The sequence below is a fragment of the Triturus cristatus genome, chromosome 3_1, assembly GCF_964204655.1.
Source record: "Triturus cristatus chromosome 3_1, aTriCri1.1, whole genome shotgun sequence".
Taxonomy (NCBI): domain Eukaryota; kingdom Metazoa; phylum Chordata; class Amphibia; order Caudata; family Salamandridae; genus Triturus; species Triturus cristatus.
The window spans coordinates 242,720,345-242,734,699 of record NC_140583.1 but is presented as its reverse complement, the minus strand read 5'-3'; the positions used below and the strand labels follow the sequence as shown (position 1 = coordinate 242,734,699).

At 47.8% G+C, this 14,355-nt stretch overlaps 1 protein-coding gene and 1 pseudogene across 1 annotated transcript in view; one reads left to right on the top strand and one right to left on the bottom strand.

Moving 5' to 3' along the window:
• FBXO22 (F-box protein 22) overlaps positions 1–14,355 on the top strand; it is a 285,060-nt gene that overhangs the window by 87,414 nt on the left and 183,291 nt on the right. The window contains exon 2 of the mRNA XM_085643778.1: positions 8,013–8,145. Within this exon, the coding sequence (XP_085499904.1) occupies positions 8,013–8,145 (133 nt within the window). The remainder of the gene's footprint in view (positions 1–8,012; positions 8,146–14,355) is intronic.
• Positions 4,535–7,810, bottom strand: LOC146860015 (rap guanine nucleotide exchange factor 1 pseudogene; annotated as a pseudogene).

Here is a 14,355-nt window from a genome sequence, read left to right as displayed (position 1 = left end):
TGAAGTCGCACAGGAAGTATCTCCGTTTTACGGTTGGGTCGCAACATTATCAGTTTGCGGTCCTCCCGTTTGGTCTTACTACTGCACCTCGAGTCTTCACAAAGGTGATGGCAGTGGTGGCTGCTCATCTCAGGAGGTCGGGGATTCCGGTTTTCCCCTACCTGGACGACTGGCTTCTGAAGGCAGAGTCCCCGGAGATGGTGCAGCGTCATCTGCAGGTGACAACTCAGCTGTTATTCGACTTGGGTTTTTCGATCAATGTGCCCAAGTCTCACCTGGTGCCCTCTCAACGCAACCTGTTTATAGGGGCAGTACTGGACACTACTGTGTGTCGGGCATTCCCTCCTCCTCAAAGGATTCTCGACATTCAGGAGATGGTCCCTTTATTCCACAGTGGAGCGGTTGTTCCAGTTCTGAAGGTCCTTCGCCTGCTCGGTCTGTTCGCTTCCTGCATTCTGTTGGTCAACCATGCACGCTGGCACATGAGGGCGCTCCAGTGGTGCCTCCGCAAGCAGTGGTATCAGCACAACGGGGATCTCGGGGAGTCGATCAAGATCTCCGGAGAAGCTGCAGCGGATCTGTCTTGGTGGAGCGTGGAGGGCAATCTGTCCCAAGGAAAGCCTTTCCATCTACCTCCATCGGTGGCCACAGTGATAACGGATGCCTCCACCCTAGGGTGGGGAGCTCATCTGGGGGATCTGGAGATCAAGGGTCTTTGGTCTCCAGAGGAAAGGTTGTTTCATATCAACCTTCTGGAGTTGCGGGCGATTCGTTTGGCACTCAAGGCCTTTCTCCCTTCCCTTCGCGGTCGGTCAGTTCAAGTTCTGACGGACAACACGACCGCGATGTGGTATATAAACAAACAGGGAGGAGTAGGGTCTCTTTGTCTCTGCAGAGAGGCCCTGCGGCTGTGGTCCTGGGCTCAGGACCATCAGATTTGTCTGATGGCAAATCATCTGGCCGGGGTGCTGAATGTGCGTGCGGACAGTCTCAGTCGGCAGTTCTCCGCCGACCACGAGTGGAGGCTCCATCCGGAGGTGGTTCGTCACGTCTTTCGGACGTGGGGGACTCCTCGGGTGGACCTGTTTGCCACCCGGGAGAACGCGCACTGCCCGTCATTCTGCAGTCTCCAGTTTCCGATGCAGGGGGCGTTGGGGGACGCGTTTCAGTTGAGTTGGGGTTCACGACTCCTTTACGCGTTTCCTCCCATACCCTTGATTCCTCGGGTTCTGAGGAAAATTCGCCAAGACCGGGCCCAAGTCATTTTGGTCGCCCCGGACTGGCCAAGAAGGGTGTGGTACACAGATCTTCTCCACCTCTCCTCGTGCCCTCCGCTCCGTCTCCCTCTGAGGGCAGACCTCCTCTCGCAGTCGGAGGGGCAGGTTCTACACCCCCACCTCCAGAGCTTACACCTTCGTGCCTGGAGATTGAACGGGGCAACCTGAGTTCCTTCTCTCTCCCACCTGATGTGGTGGACGTTATTTTATCGGCCAGGCGACACTCCACCAAGTCCATATACTCCTACAGGTGGTCTAAGTTTGTAAAGTGGTGTGGAGAGAGATCCATTGACCCTTTAAAGGCTCATCTTTCTGATGTGCTTCAGTTTGCTCTTTCCTTGGCTCAGCAGGGCTGTGCTGTGGCCACGGTCAAGGGCTACCTTTCGGCCTTATCGGCATTTCTGTGCCTTCCAGATCAACCTTCGTTATTTAAATCTCCGGTTGTTCTGAGGTTCATCAAGGGCCTTACAAACATGTTTCCTCCTACTCCATTTGTAATGCCTCAGTGGGACCTTAATCTTGTCTTAACCTTTTTAATGGGGTCCCCATTTGAGCCTCTTCATAATTGTCCTTTGAGGCTGTTGTCCTTTAAGGTGGTTTTTCTTGTAGCCATAACCTCGGCAAGGAGGGTAAGTGAGCTTCAAGCTCTTAGTTCCAAACCTCCTTTTCTTACCTTACATGCTGAAAGGATGGTTCTCAGGACCAGGGCTGCTTTCCTGCCAAAAGTTGTTACTCCTTTCCATTTGGGGCAGTCTATTACCCTCCCTGTTTTTTATCCACCCCCTCATCCTTCCAAAGAGGAAGAAAGACTCCATCGCCTTGACCCGAAGAGGGCTATGAGTTTTTATTTGGACAGGACCAAGGACTTTCGTGTTGATGACCAGCTTTTTATTGGCTACGTTGGTCGTTCTAAAGGTAAAGCGGTGCACAAGCGCACGCTGTCAAGATGGATAATACTGACCATCAAGATCTGCTACGCCCTGGCTGGTAAGACTCCTCCTGAGGGTATTCGTGCTCACTCTACTAGAGCTAAGTCTTCAACATCTGCTCTGGCCCGGGGTGTTCCTGTGGCAGATATTTGTAAGGCCGCGACTTGGGCCTCCCTCCATACTTTCGCAAAGCATTATTGCTTGGACTCTGAGATGAGGAGGGAGGGCCACTTCGCGCGCTCTGTCTTGCAGGACTTTCTGGTATAGAAAGGTGGACACCCTCCTCCGGGAGTGGGGACTGCTGTGGGAATCTATTCACAAGGTGAGGAATCCACTGGCAGATGTATCCATCAGAAGAACAAGTTACTTACCTTCGGTAACGATTTTTCTGGTGGATACAGTATCTGCCTGTGGATTCCTCACCAACCCACCCGCCTCCCCGTTGTCCACCTTTTGTATACCATGAAATTAGTCTTGTTTGAAATGCTTATATTTTCTCTTGTACATTTGTAGGTAATGCTTGTTTGATTAGCATTCCCTTGTTTTGTATGCTATGTATATGTATTGGTTTTCTATATACTGTGTATACTTGGGTTTGTCGTTGGTTCACCTGTTCGCCTCGAAGGCACGGAAAAAATGGGTGGAACTGACGTCACCACGCCGACGTGGGCTTCTTATGGCTCCGATGACGTCGTACGGAGTCGCGTGCGGAGCCGATGTATTGTGACGTCGCCCACGTCGACGTGGAATGCTGGGGAAGAAAAGTTCCGTGGAATGCTGGCGCAGGGGATATTCACAAGGTGAGGAATCCACAGGCAGATACTGTATCCACCAGAAAAATCGTTACCGAAGGTAAGTAACTTGTTCGTTACACAGACTAAACGAGGCTGGCTAATTCCATCCTACAGTGCCTGCTGCCCAGACAGCCACAGGACTCACAACGGTGGCATCAGAGGAGAGAATATGGAAGGACTAATGAGCGTATTGAACCTTAAACAGGCACAAAGACACAGGCACAAGACGGTGAAATGAAATACTGAAATGACAGGACAACATTGTAAATCAAATAATACTGCTATAAAATAGGCAACTTCACAACAAATTCAAACATGAGCGAGGAGAAGCTCTAGAGACATGGGGCATAATTTGACACACATATTCAAAGCACAGAGATGCGCTTGCTTATACCAGACTATTACGAGACAGAAGACTAGTCAAAAATGAAATCTGTCTCACATGGACAACACTTTGGTAAACAAAAGCCAGAGCACAGCCTCTGGGCTGATTATTCTGACAGATGGCATGTTTATGCTGTCTATTAAGGTAGAGCGAGGTCTAAGTGGGTCCTCAAAAAGGCCATATGTAACGGCAGGCCCAATAACACCTGCAGAGGTGGAGATAATGGGATGTCAAGTGGTAAAATGGAGCACTTTGGCATCGTAAAGCCTTCTAGGGCATGGCAACATAGTACAATGGTAAGTGTACCATGCAAGGACTGTCCATTTATTATCGGGGTGGACATTATGTGCAAGACATTGGATTCGCAACATCACCCAAACCTTAGGTTAGTAACCATATCATGTTTGTCTCTCACATTGTGAAGCAGAGTTAGCTTTGTTGGACACCGGTAAACTTTGTGTCTCACATAAGCTGCATTAATATAGTTAAAAACAAAGTATACCGGGTGCTATACCTAGAGTGAAGGCCATAACTGAAATGAGACCATCCTGCTCAGGCCGCCCCCCCCTTGTGAGGGAGAGGGACAGCAGGTGACTGCGAGATCAGGTCAGCAAAGATGACCACTTCGTGTTTTATTCCCAGCTGGCACTGCTTCCAGTGACGTGCCTTTGTTCATCTCTGTTTTGTAACCAATCACTGATGTGCCCTTTTTTGAGGACTGGCAGAATGCCAAGCAAGTTGCAATACAGCAAGCCGGAAAAATCAGGCAACGCGCCTCCATGTTTCTTAACATAAGTACAGTGTAATTTCACTAACTGAGCAATATTAAACAACTGAAATATTATGTTGGGCGGGCTGCACCACAGCTTCCCTAACATTCTGGCAAATCGTCTTAAAAAGGAGCGCTGTTTAATGGGTCAGAGAGCAAGCTTTTTTTCACAGAGCAAAGAAACTGTATTTTACAAAAAGGTAGAATTTCCCCCTGAGAAGAGGAGGAGAAATGTGCATAGGAGGGAGCTTGAAATTTATGACATAAAAACCATCTACTATGTAAGACAACAATACACTTATAACACGGCGAATGAGCAGTAGAGCTGGGTCCACAGGCTGCCAACAATCGAGCTGCTTGCGTGGTATGATCCAAACTACCTTAAAGACATTCATTCTGAAGTCGAAGGCAGACACAACTAACTGACAGCAGCCAGGACTGTCACCACTCTCGTGCTACTGAGACATTCACCATCTTTTGCTCTTTTCTGGAGCTGCCCAATGCCATGGTACTGATGTCGAAGGCCTCCAGGACCTACTTCCAAGCCTCACCACCACCACCAAGATTCCTAACTTTTGCAGGCCTTAGTCCTTTCACATAATTAACTACAAGAATAATCTTTGCAATTCAGTCATGCATGAAAATAAAATATAAAACCAACATCATCACTGTCCATCGAAACACATATGTACAGAACGGACATTCTATAAAGGATGCGGTGTGCAAGGCGCTAGCTTCGGTGCTTGACTAAGCAGCCAATGCCACCTGTCCATGAATGCAAGAGCCTGAACAGGCGCTTCAATTTAAAACTACAGGATGGAGAAGGCCAGAAGGGGAAGGGTTGTAAACAATAAAAGGCCAACACTCCCTCCAAGGAAACATCTCTCCTATGTTGAGAACATTAGGTCCACTGCAGGCATTGATGTGGGGGTGGGGCGGGGGGGACATTTGAGTCCTTTTTTTTTATTCCTCCCCATGTCAAGTCTTTGAAGAGAGGAACCAGTCCATTATGAGATTACCGCTGCTCTGTTATCAAAAGGAGATGGCGGCTCTTCTCTACCGTCTCAAGCTTTAGCTCCACCAGTTTTTCAACTGAACCATTGAAGGAAACCAACGGTGTCCTCTTTCCATGGAAGACAGACGGGGGCTGCATCAGCAAGTCTGACGTCCTCCTAGATCCCTGTCACGGTGTGAGGAACCCATGAAGCAGTCCATGTTCCATCTGTTTTCTTGGGGCATAAGGTACAATTGTAACAAAAGCAAATGTATACAAAAACAAAATACAACAAAAACAATGGTTGGGGCAGCACATCTGCCACCAGCTGAGCGACTTTGGAGAATCTGTCTCCTTATAACTTGACAGGGTTCATTTTTATGGCACTTGGGAAGCGTTCAGATCTGGTGAAGATGAGGATGGTGGGAAGGGGTAAAGAGGAAGCTCTCCAGGCTCAGGGCCTCCCCCGCCCTTGCGTTGCTCTGTGCCTCTGAGGAAAGCAGCTTTCACAGAGGGTTGCCAAACCCCCACCACTCTCTTGTGCTCCCTCCCTCTGTCGCAGGAAGGAGGGCTCAAGTAACACGTGCAAACAGCCACCTCCTGCTGTCCAATAGCTGCCGTCTGGGGAGTGGGCACCCCCCTTCCTGCCTCTTCTTAAGTCTTCTCCTCTCTCTCTGTCTTCCTCCTCGTTATGTTGCGGGGTTTAATTTTTAGAGACAGTTCCCACAGGGCCTCTTCGGCGAGGTGATCACTAAAGTCATTGAAGAAGGAGATTATTTCTTCATTGCGTTTGAGGTCGTAGTGCCTTTGCTGGAAACATCGCATGCTGTCTAGAATATTGAACTGCTGCCAACGCTTTGAGAAGTTCACTTTCCCGTCGATGTGATCTGGATTTCCTAAATGCACAAAGGTGAGGTCCTGGAGGATCAGGCCCAGGTATGGTATGCACGGGGGCTCCACCTCAGATAGTGCTGCTCGATAGGCCCTGAAGGAAGAGGAGCTGTAAATCAAGGTGCAGTATTCTGCCAGGCCCTCTGAGGTCTGCTTCTGCCACTCTAGCCTTCGGATGGGTGCAGAGTCCAGCGCAGAGAGAATCGCCAGATAGGAATTAAAATTATTAAGCTTCCGTAAGTGCTTCATAACTTTAATGAACTTGAGCAGTAGCCTTTCCCGGTCCTGGGCCTTTTCCTGCAGCATAATTATAGACCTGACCCAGTAGGACATGTTGTTAAAGTGCTCCGTGAACTGTGTCAGATTCGGGCTCTTCTCTTCATTCTGCTCTTTGGCCCACAGAAGAACTTCTGGAATCTCTATTTTGTAGAAGAGCTCAGCATCCAACAGTGTCAGCTGTTCAGCAACTTCAAGGCTGTGGAAGTCATGTGAAGTGCCCGGTCTGGCAGCGACTCCCCTGGCAGCCAGGGGCCGGCTGGCAAAGTTGGCATAGCGCAGCGCCCTCTTGTTCTCCATTTTATCCAAGATGTTCTTCCTCAAGACTCTGGCCAGGCTGAGCTCCCCGTTGCAAACCAGATGGAAAACAAGGTCCATGAGCTGCTTCAGAATGTCATCCGTCAACTCCACCAGGCAGAGTTCGTCCACTACCCGGACCAACACAAAGAAGGTGTTCTTGCTGACCCGCTTCTTGAAGGTATCCGGGAAAGGGCAGAACTTCTCATACCTATACTGCAGCTTCTGGATCAGCTCTCCTGGAGAAATGAAAGTGCGGTAAGTCGTCAGGAAGGCTTCACAATATAGGACCAGATCTTTGCGATCAGTCTCTGTAGCATGGACTAGCAGGATGTCTCCAGATCCACCGCGTACATCGGGGCCATCGTCGCCCTCTTGCTTCAGGGTGAGCCGCGACATGATCTCGTTGTGGTCTATCAAGGACAGCTCATCTGCTTCCTCCAGGTCCTCCTCGTCGTTCAGCGAGTCCAGCTGCATGTGATGCCTTTCCAAAGATCCATGGCTCTCTTTCACGGGCGGACCGGCATGCGGCAATCCATCCCCCTGGAAGCCATCTTTCAGGGGTGGGGAATCCAGCTGCCTCTGCTTGGGTGGTAGGGCTGGTGGAGGGGCAAGCTCGTAGCCAGAGTCAATGCTGCTGAAGGAGTCGTTGAAGCCATATACCTCCATCAAGTGCTTGTTCTTCTGCTGGTACACATGCTCGTGCTGAGGCGTCCGATAGAACATAGACGGTTGAGGCTCGGAGTAGTCTTCCAACAGCTGCATGTAGGCCAACATGTGCTTGTTCTTCTTCTCCGGCAGAGGAGGCGGCTTTTCCGGAAGCCCATCCGAATCCAGTGCCGCAAAGTCCCCCATGAAGTCCACGGAGCCGGAAGAGTTTGCCTGCTGGAAGGGTGAGATGCCTGAGAAGGGGGGCACAGAGGCGCTCGGCAGGGAGGAGAGGGACGTCTCGTCCTCGGAGATGTTGTCATACTGAGACAGGTGTCTCTCGTAGGATATCCGACAGCTAGAGATGTCAGAGAGGTGAGGCGTGGTACTCCTTCGCTTCTTCAGCGGCAAAGCCGGAGGGGCGTCACCGCCCTGCTGAAGTGGTGTATTGATGGGTTGGGGAAGGACCAGAGTTTCTAGTGCTGGACGTGACACAGACTGGTGCAGACGGACTTGCCTTTGGCGCACCAGTGGCACGTTGGCTGCACATGTGCTGCGCTTCAGCAGCTATTAGGTAGGTGTAGCTATAGCCATTTATGATGTTAATCTGGATTGTATATTTTCAGTGTTTAGTGTTGTGTGAGTGTACTTCAGGGAAGCAGAAGTAAAAAGTGAGATAACAGTAACATGTTAGTCCACTGCATAGTAGATCATTTTCCTTCTCGTGTTAATATTCTTTTCTTATATTTTAGCGTTTGCCGGTTGTGGAACGTCTGTGCGCGTCGAATACTGAAGACGCAGCAGACCATAACATGGATCTCTTCAAGTGGGTCTGCTTCTCGGGACGGTTGTTCACTGGTTCGGGTGGTAGAACAGGAACTGGAGGCAAGTCTTTGTTACTCTACATTCAATTCCTGCAACGTAACTTACGCTCCTAGTTTCCAATAAAAAAATCTTTTTATGTTTACTATAAAGGTGTTATTTGAACAATATTTTTTTTAATATAAAAGTTGTAATTTGGAAATCCACAGTCTTAAAGTGTTGTGAATCGACTTGGCTACCTGAAATAGCCAACCTTCTGTTGTATTTCTAGTCATCTAACTATCTGTGTTTGTTTTGTCACTGGTTTGAGAAGTTGGCCTGATATATGATGTCACTAGTTCTAGTGTACACCTTGTATCAGTCCAAACAACCCTTATGGTGATTGGTTGTAAAGTCAACCTTATAGAACAGCTATCCTAGTGGTAGCATGGACAAGAGCAGTCTTAGGCTAAACTCTGTATGGCATGTGAAGCCAGCTGTTATACCATTTGCAACCCTTTGAATACCAAATGAAAGGACACCACAACAGATATATTATAAAAATAGAATGTATTTATTCTAGTCAAAATACCCTCAGCACTCTTTATGAGATTCGAGGTAAGTACAACACAGTCTTATTTAAGCATACATAAGTCACACAGGTAAGTAATACAGTTAGGCCCTAGGGGCCACGCAAACCATATACTAAGTAAGTGGTATAAGAACCGCTGTCACGAACACAGGTTAGGCCTAGGGAATCGCTGGGGCTACACTATCCTATCAGTTGCTAGGCAGTGGGAGGCCCACGGGATTCAGGTGCAGAGTGGAAACACTCACGCGTAATGCGTTAAAGTCGATAGAAATAGTAGTATTTAGAAATTAAGAGTTTTAGGACACTTCAGAAGGAACTAGGAGTTAGAGACTTGGAAACTAGACACTAGGATAGTCAATACCCTTGTGAGCACCGGAGTACTCAAGTTACCTAGCCCACGGGCTGCGGGTGCATAGGTGTGAACTTGCGTCGGGTTTCGTCGTCGACTCCTATGGATGCCTGAAGAAAAGATGCTGACAGGCAGTCAGTGAAGAGTGTCCGGTGGATTCTAAGGATGGAATCAAGAAGGAGGATACCTGCAAGCAGAGGGGACAGAGTCTAGATCACCAGCCAGGAGCCGGGAAGGAACCCGGAAGGAACCAGGCGATGTCGTGAAGATGCAGGTGAAGAGGTGAAGCTTGTCGCAGCAGCCACGGGTACCAGGAGGCGTCGAGGACGACCAGAACCAGGAGGCGAGCTGTCCCACGAGGGCTCTTGCTGTCGGCGGCGTCGATGTCGAGTTGGGACACAACAAGCCTTGGCAAGCGCAACCCACGCAGAATGAAGGATTCGCTTCTGTGGAAGACCTGAGGTGCTTCTCTTTCACAGGGAAGCAAGGGCCAGTCTGGAGGAGCTAAACCAGCGGTGGAAAGTCAAAGGTTTGTCGTCACAAAGGCTACTAGCCAACAGGCAAGCAACCGGACAGACGCGTAGAGCAGGAAAATGCAGAAGGGCCCCACGCAGAACTCGTGGAGTGTGGAGGGCTGATCTTCGGTGCAGATGGTGCTCGGGGTTGGGGCTTCTCAATCCCCAGAGCACAACTTCGAGGATGCCTCAGAAGCTGCGCTGGAAGCAAGGAGCCAATTTTCCCAGGTAGCCGGTCCCACGTCTCTCGTCGCCTCCACGGATCTCAGCTTTGCTGTGGATGTGGATCAGGGTCGGAGAAGTCTGGAAGTCAAGGCGCTGGTCGGGCTCTGCAGTCGGTTCCTCGTAGAACGTTGAGCAAGGCAAACGGCAGGTCGCTTGATGGTGCCTGTTTGCACAGGGTGGCCACTCCTTGGCCACAAGGGAGATTCTTCAGTCTTCTTCCGTAGTCGAATGTCGAAGGTCCAGAGTTTCTGTTCAAGTTTCAGTTATCAGGATAATCCAAAGTCCTAGGGACTCAGCTCTCACTCTTATACTAATCTGGGGGGTTGGGTTACCTGCTAGGTCCCTCCTGTGGGTGGGACCAGGGAGGGGGATGGTTACACCCCCTTCCCTTTGTCCAGTTTCGTGCCAGGACTGGGGCTGGAGTGCCCCAGCACCGGTTTGAACTGGACTATGCATGGGACACCTTGTGTGCCCCAGGCAGTGTCTCGTTTCATTCATCCCTCCCTGCCCCAATACACTAAGTCCTGTCTAGGGTGGTGCTAGCACCTCCCACGGCAGGAAACCCATTGTCCAAGCCTCCCTCGCTGGAAGGACTCCCAGCAGCAGTAGGTCAGATTTGTGTCTATGGCAGCAGTATCCATTTTGTGATGCTGGGGCTCTGGTTAACTTTAACCGGGTAGTAGGTCTTCAACATGTCTTCTCCCTCTAGAAGGGAGGAATACTATCCTCATCGCCAGAAATGGTGTGGGGGTATTATTCCAAAGTGTTAGACACCTTACACGACATGTTTTGATAAAGCCAAACCATAGTTACCATAACCGCGAGGATTATAAGGCACTTTAAGAGTATATGGTAGGCGATATCATAGATCAGCTATAAGGACATGGTTCCGAAAGCTGCAGACAGGCTCAGCTCATGCTAGAGCACCATCTCACATGTTACCAAGCACTCTGCCTTCAGGATTGTTAAGGCCTGCCATAGGAGTGACTGATAGGTTACCCATGTGTCTATATATAAGGTAGGTATAGGAATACTACACCTAAGCAAGGGGTGATTACACGACCTTGCCCCAGCAGAGTGATCTGCCAGTTGTGTCATAATGGAAGGCCAGCCAAGGGTGGCATAATACATGCTGCAGCCCCTGGTAGGCCTAGGGTACACCTATGCCCTGGGTACCTAAGGTACACTGTACAGGGCCCTAGAAGGTGATCCTTACCAATTGGGTTATGTACTTAAAGTACATAGTGTGAATTTAGAGAGACAACAGCTGGGCTGTGGGTCTGATTAGCAGGCCCACAGCCACATCTAAGTCGAAAACCAGTGAAGCAAAAGCAAAAAGTGGGGGTGAACATAGAAAGCAGACCCTACTCTCCTACAACTGGGAAATAAAAAGAATTGGTATTGTCAATCTGCTGGTAAATTGTAAATAGTATATGCTAGATTTTTCCTTGTAATTAAAAAAATAAAATAAATTAATTATATAGTTGTCCTGAATAGAATTCAGTAGCACACAGTTGCACAGTTAATGATGTAGCTTCATCCAAGTCTGGATTATCTACCTTCACTTGCCAGAGTATTCAGTCCAGAGTTGTTTAAAACAATACTTTCCCAAATATTGCGAAGGAAATGTCTGCATAGAGAGCAAAAATATTTGGGTACCTTACTGGCTTCACAGCCTTGCAGTCCTTATTTGTCTGTTTCTGTTGATATATAAGAGTCTGCATGCCTAACGTGGTAATTTCTAACCAAAATGTTTGAGAGCCGCATAACAGTACAGATCAAGGGCAAAGTTAACTCGGACTACTCACTGTTGAAAGACACTGGGGGAAAATATTTTTAGCTCTGTCTCACAGGTTTTTAATCTCTGCTTTGCGGTGGTTTTCCCCCACTACAAGTTTACAGTGCTTCTGTCTGACTCAAGACTACTCTGCAGGTTTTCACATGGTGTTGGTGTTTCAGGAGGTGGGTCATCCACAAATTTCTATTCTCAGACAACTAGCTGGCATCCTCGCCCCAGTTGGGGTTTACTGCTTGACACACACTCTGGAACTCCATCATTGTCTAATTAATCAGCAGTGCAGTTTCTACCATTTTCAGTGCCTACCCTTCCTTGAGACCATACTGAGCACAGTCTTTGTGCAGGTTTTTCTCTCGCTTCAGTGGGTCTTTGACATTCAGGATATGAGTCCAATGTTTCAGGCTGAAGTGGCTGTCCAACGGCTTGAGATGATACACCTACATTTGGGTGGCATGGCCTAGTTTGCCCTTCTCATCTCCCATGCATAGTGGAGGATAAGATCTCTGCAGCTATGCCTTAGGAGTCAGTAGCTACAACACTTAGGAAGTCTTCCTGCACCATGAGGAGTTCTACTTCAGTCCAGACTTAAGACCAGAACTGGTGGATGTGTCCAATCAGCCATATGCTTCATCGGGCTTTTTTTCTGCTTTGTCACTTGCTACTGTGGTGACATGCTTCCTCCCTAAATAGGGTGGTCACCTTGGGGAAATGAAAATTTGTAAGCCTTTGGTTTCCAGGAGAAAAACAGACTTTGATAAATCTGCTGGAACTTGTGGCCATTCCCTTGCTTTGAAAGCCTTCCCTTCTTATGAGTGAGGTTGATCAAGTTCTGTGAGATAACACCACAGCAGTCCTCTTTCCCAAACTAGGTAGAGCAGTGTCCCAGATCCTTTGTTTGAGGTGCTTCACCTGAGGCACTAGTCCCTAAGAAGAAGGACTTTCCGTTGACAACGCACCCAGCACAAGTGATCAATGTCGGCGCAGATGTTTGAGTAGGTCATCTTTAGAGGACCACAAATTACAGCATCACCTTGTCACGATAGAGATGGTCTTTTCACGTTTGGGGTGCCCATGTATTGACCATTCTGCTTCAGTCCTCAACAATAAGTGTTCCTAATTTTGTGCGCTACACTCTCCACTTCAAACCTCGCTGGGAGATGGTGTTCCCTTTGCAGTGGATCATGTGTCTGCTGTATGTATTCCTTCCAATTTCCCTTCTGCTGTGGGTCCTTCAGAAAACCCGCCGTGGGTCCTTCAGAAAACCCACTGTGGGAATTTGTTAATTTTTGTCACCTCAGTATTAGTAAGGAGGATTTGGTCCACCAATCTATTGGAATTCAGTGTCCTGCCTCAACAAGAACAGAGAAGATGAGCTGTTGCAGCAGATTAGTTGGGTTCACCATCCTAACCATTGGTTGTTTAGATCCCACTTGGTCTTATCAGCATTCTGTGTTTCCCTGACCAGTCTTTTCTGGTGACCAATTCTGGCCAACTTTTTGAAGGCTTTGTTACAGAGGTTTCCTTTTGCACCTTTCAATGTTCGGTGTGGGATTTTCAATTCACATCTTACGATTATCATGGCTCCACAGTTTGAGCCTCTTCACAGTTGACCAATGTAAGTTTTGAGCTTGATAACTGCCTTTCTGGTGGTCACTGCACTTCTCCTTCAGTTCTGCCAAAGTGACAGTCACTCTTTCATCTTTCCTCCTACTCACCCCTCTGATGAGTAGTGCCTACACACAATGCTACCTAAAAGAGTGGTCTTATTCAGTGCTGATTGACTGTGACAGGACTGGGTGAATAACCAGATCTTTGTGGATTCCCTGGTTCTTAGAAGGGTAATGAAGCGACCACTTATATGTGGTTCATTGACAATATGTTTACCTTCTAGGTTAACAACAGCAAATATATACTTAACCCTCATTATATTGTAGTAGTTGATATTCTGTCTACAATATTTTTAAACTCTGTCCTGGCATACAGCCTATCCTTCAAGAAATCGTTTTTCTAGGCTCTTGTTTAATATCCTCAGATACTGAGCTGAAAGGAATACTATCCTCCCTATTACTGAGACTATTTTTTTGGAACTAATCATTCCAACATCACTAATTGTTTTGTTGCAACTAACTTAATTAGGTTGGCATTGGGTAAGAATGGCAGCCCACTATATTACGGCCTCGTTGACCACCATTAAACATGCTGCTGCTTTAGAAGAAATCGTATAAATTGGTGTTCCTTCTTCTCTTATGTACGTGATAAAGTAACCCCAGCCATTTGTTATAAAGATATTGCAAATTACCTCGGTGTTCTGTGACCATATAGAGAAACAAGGACTAGTCCGAGCTCTTTTTATAAAGTTGTCGAACTCCAAGGTGTCTACTCTGTACTCCAACTTCTTAAATCCTTGAAGTGTTGCTCTTTCATTTGAAGGATAATGGATAGTTGTTTAGGTGCAGTATAAAAGGAGAATCTGTAGTTCGCAATTACTCCGACCTAAACACAGTTAGTAAATTGTTCTAGAAACGGATTAGAATCAGCTTAGTGTAAATCAGTTAATGTCACTTAGAAAGAGAAGGGAGATGCAGAAATTCTTTCTTTCCTTTAATGAACTGTGTGCAAATATATTTATGTTGCCTTGATTCTCCTTTTTCCTGATCATTGTTTATTTAGAAAAGCATACCAATAGCCTGTGTGATATGATACATGACTTTGTAATTGAGTCCCCTCTCGAACGGAGGTAGGTGGAAATCTGGGTTTAAGACTCACTGAATATTGTTCAGGAACTAAAATTGTGGGCGCTGCAGTGGTGGTTTCT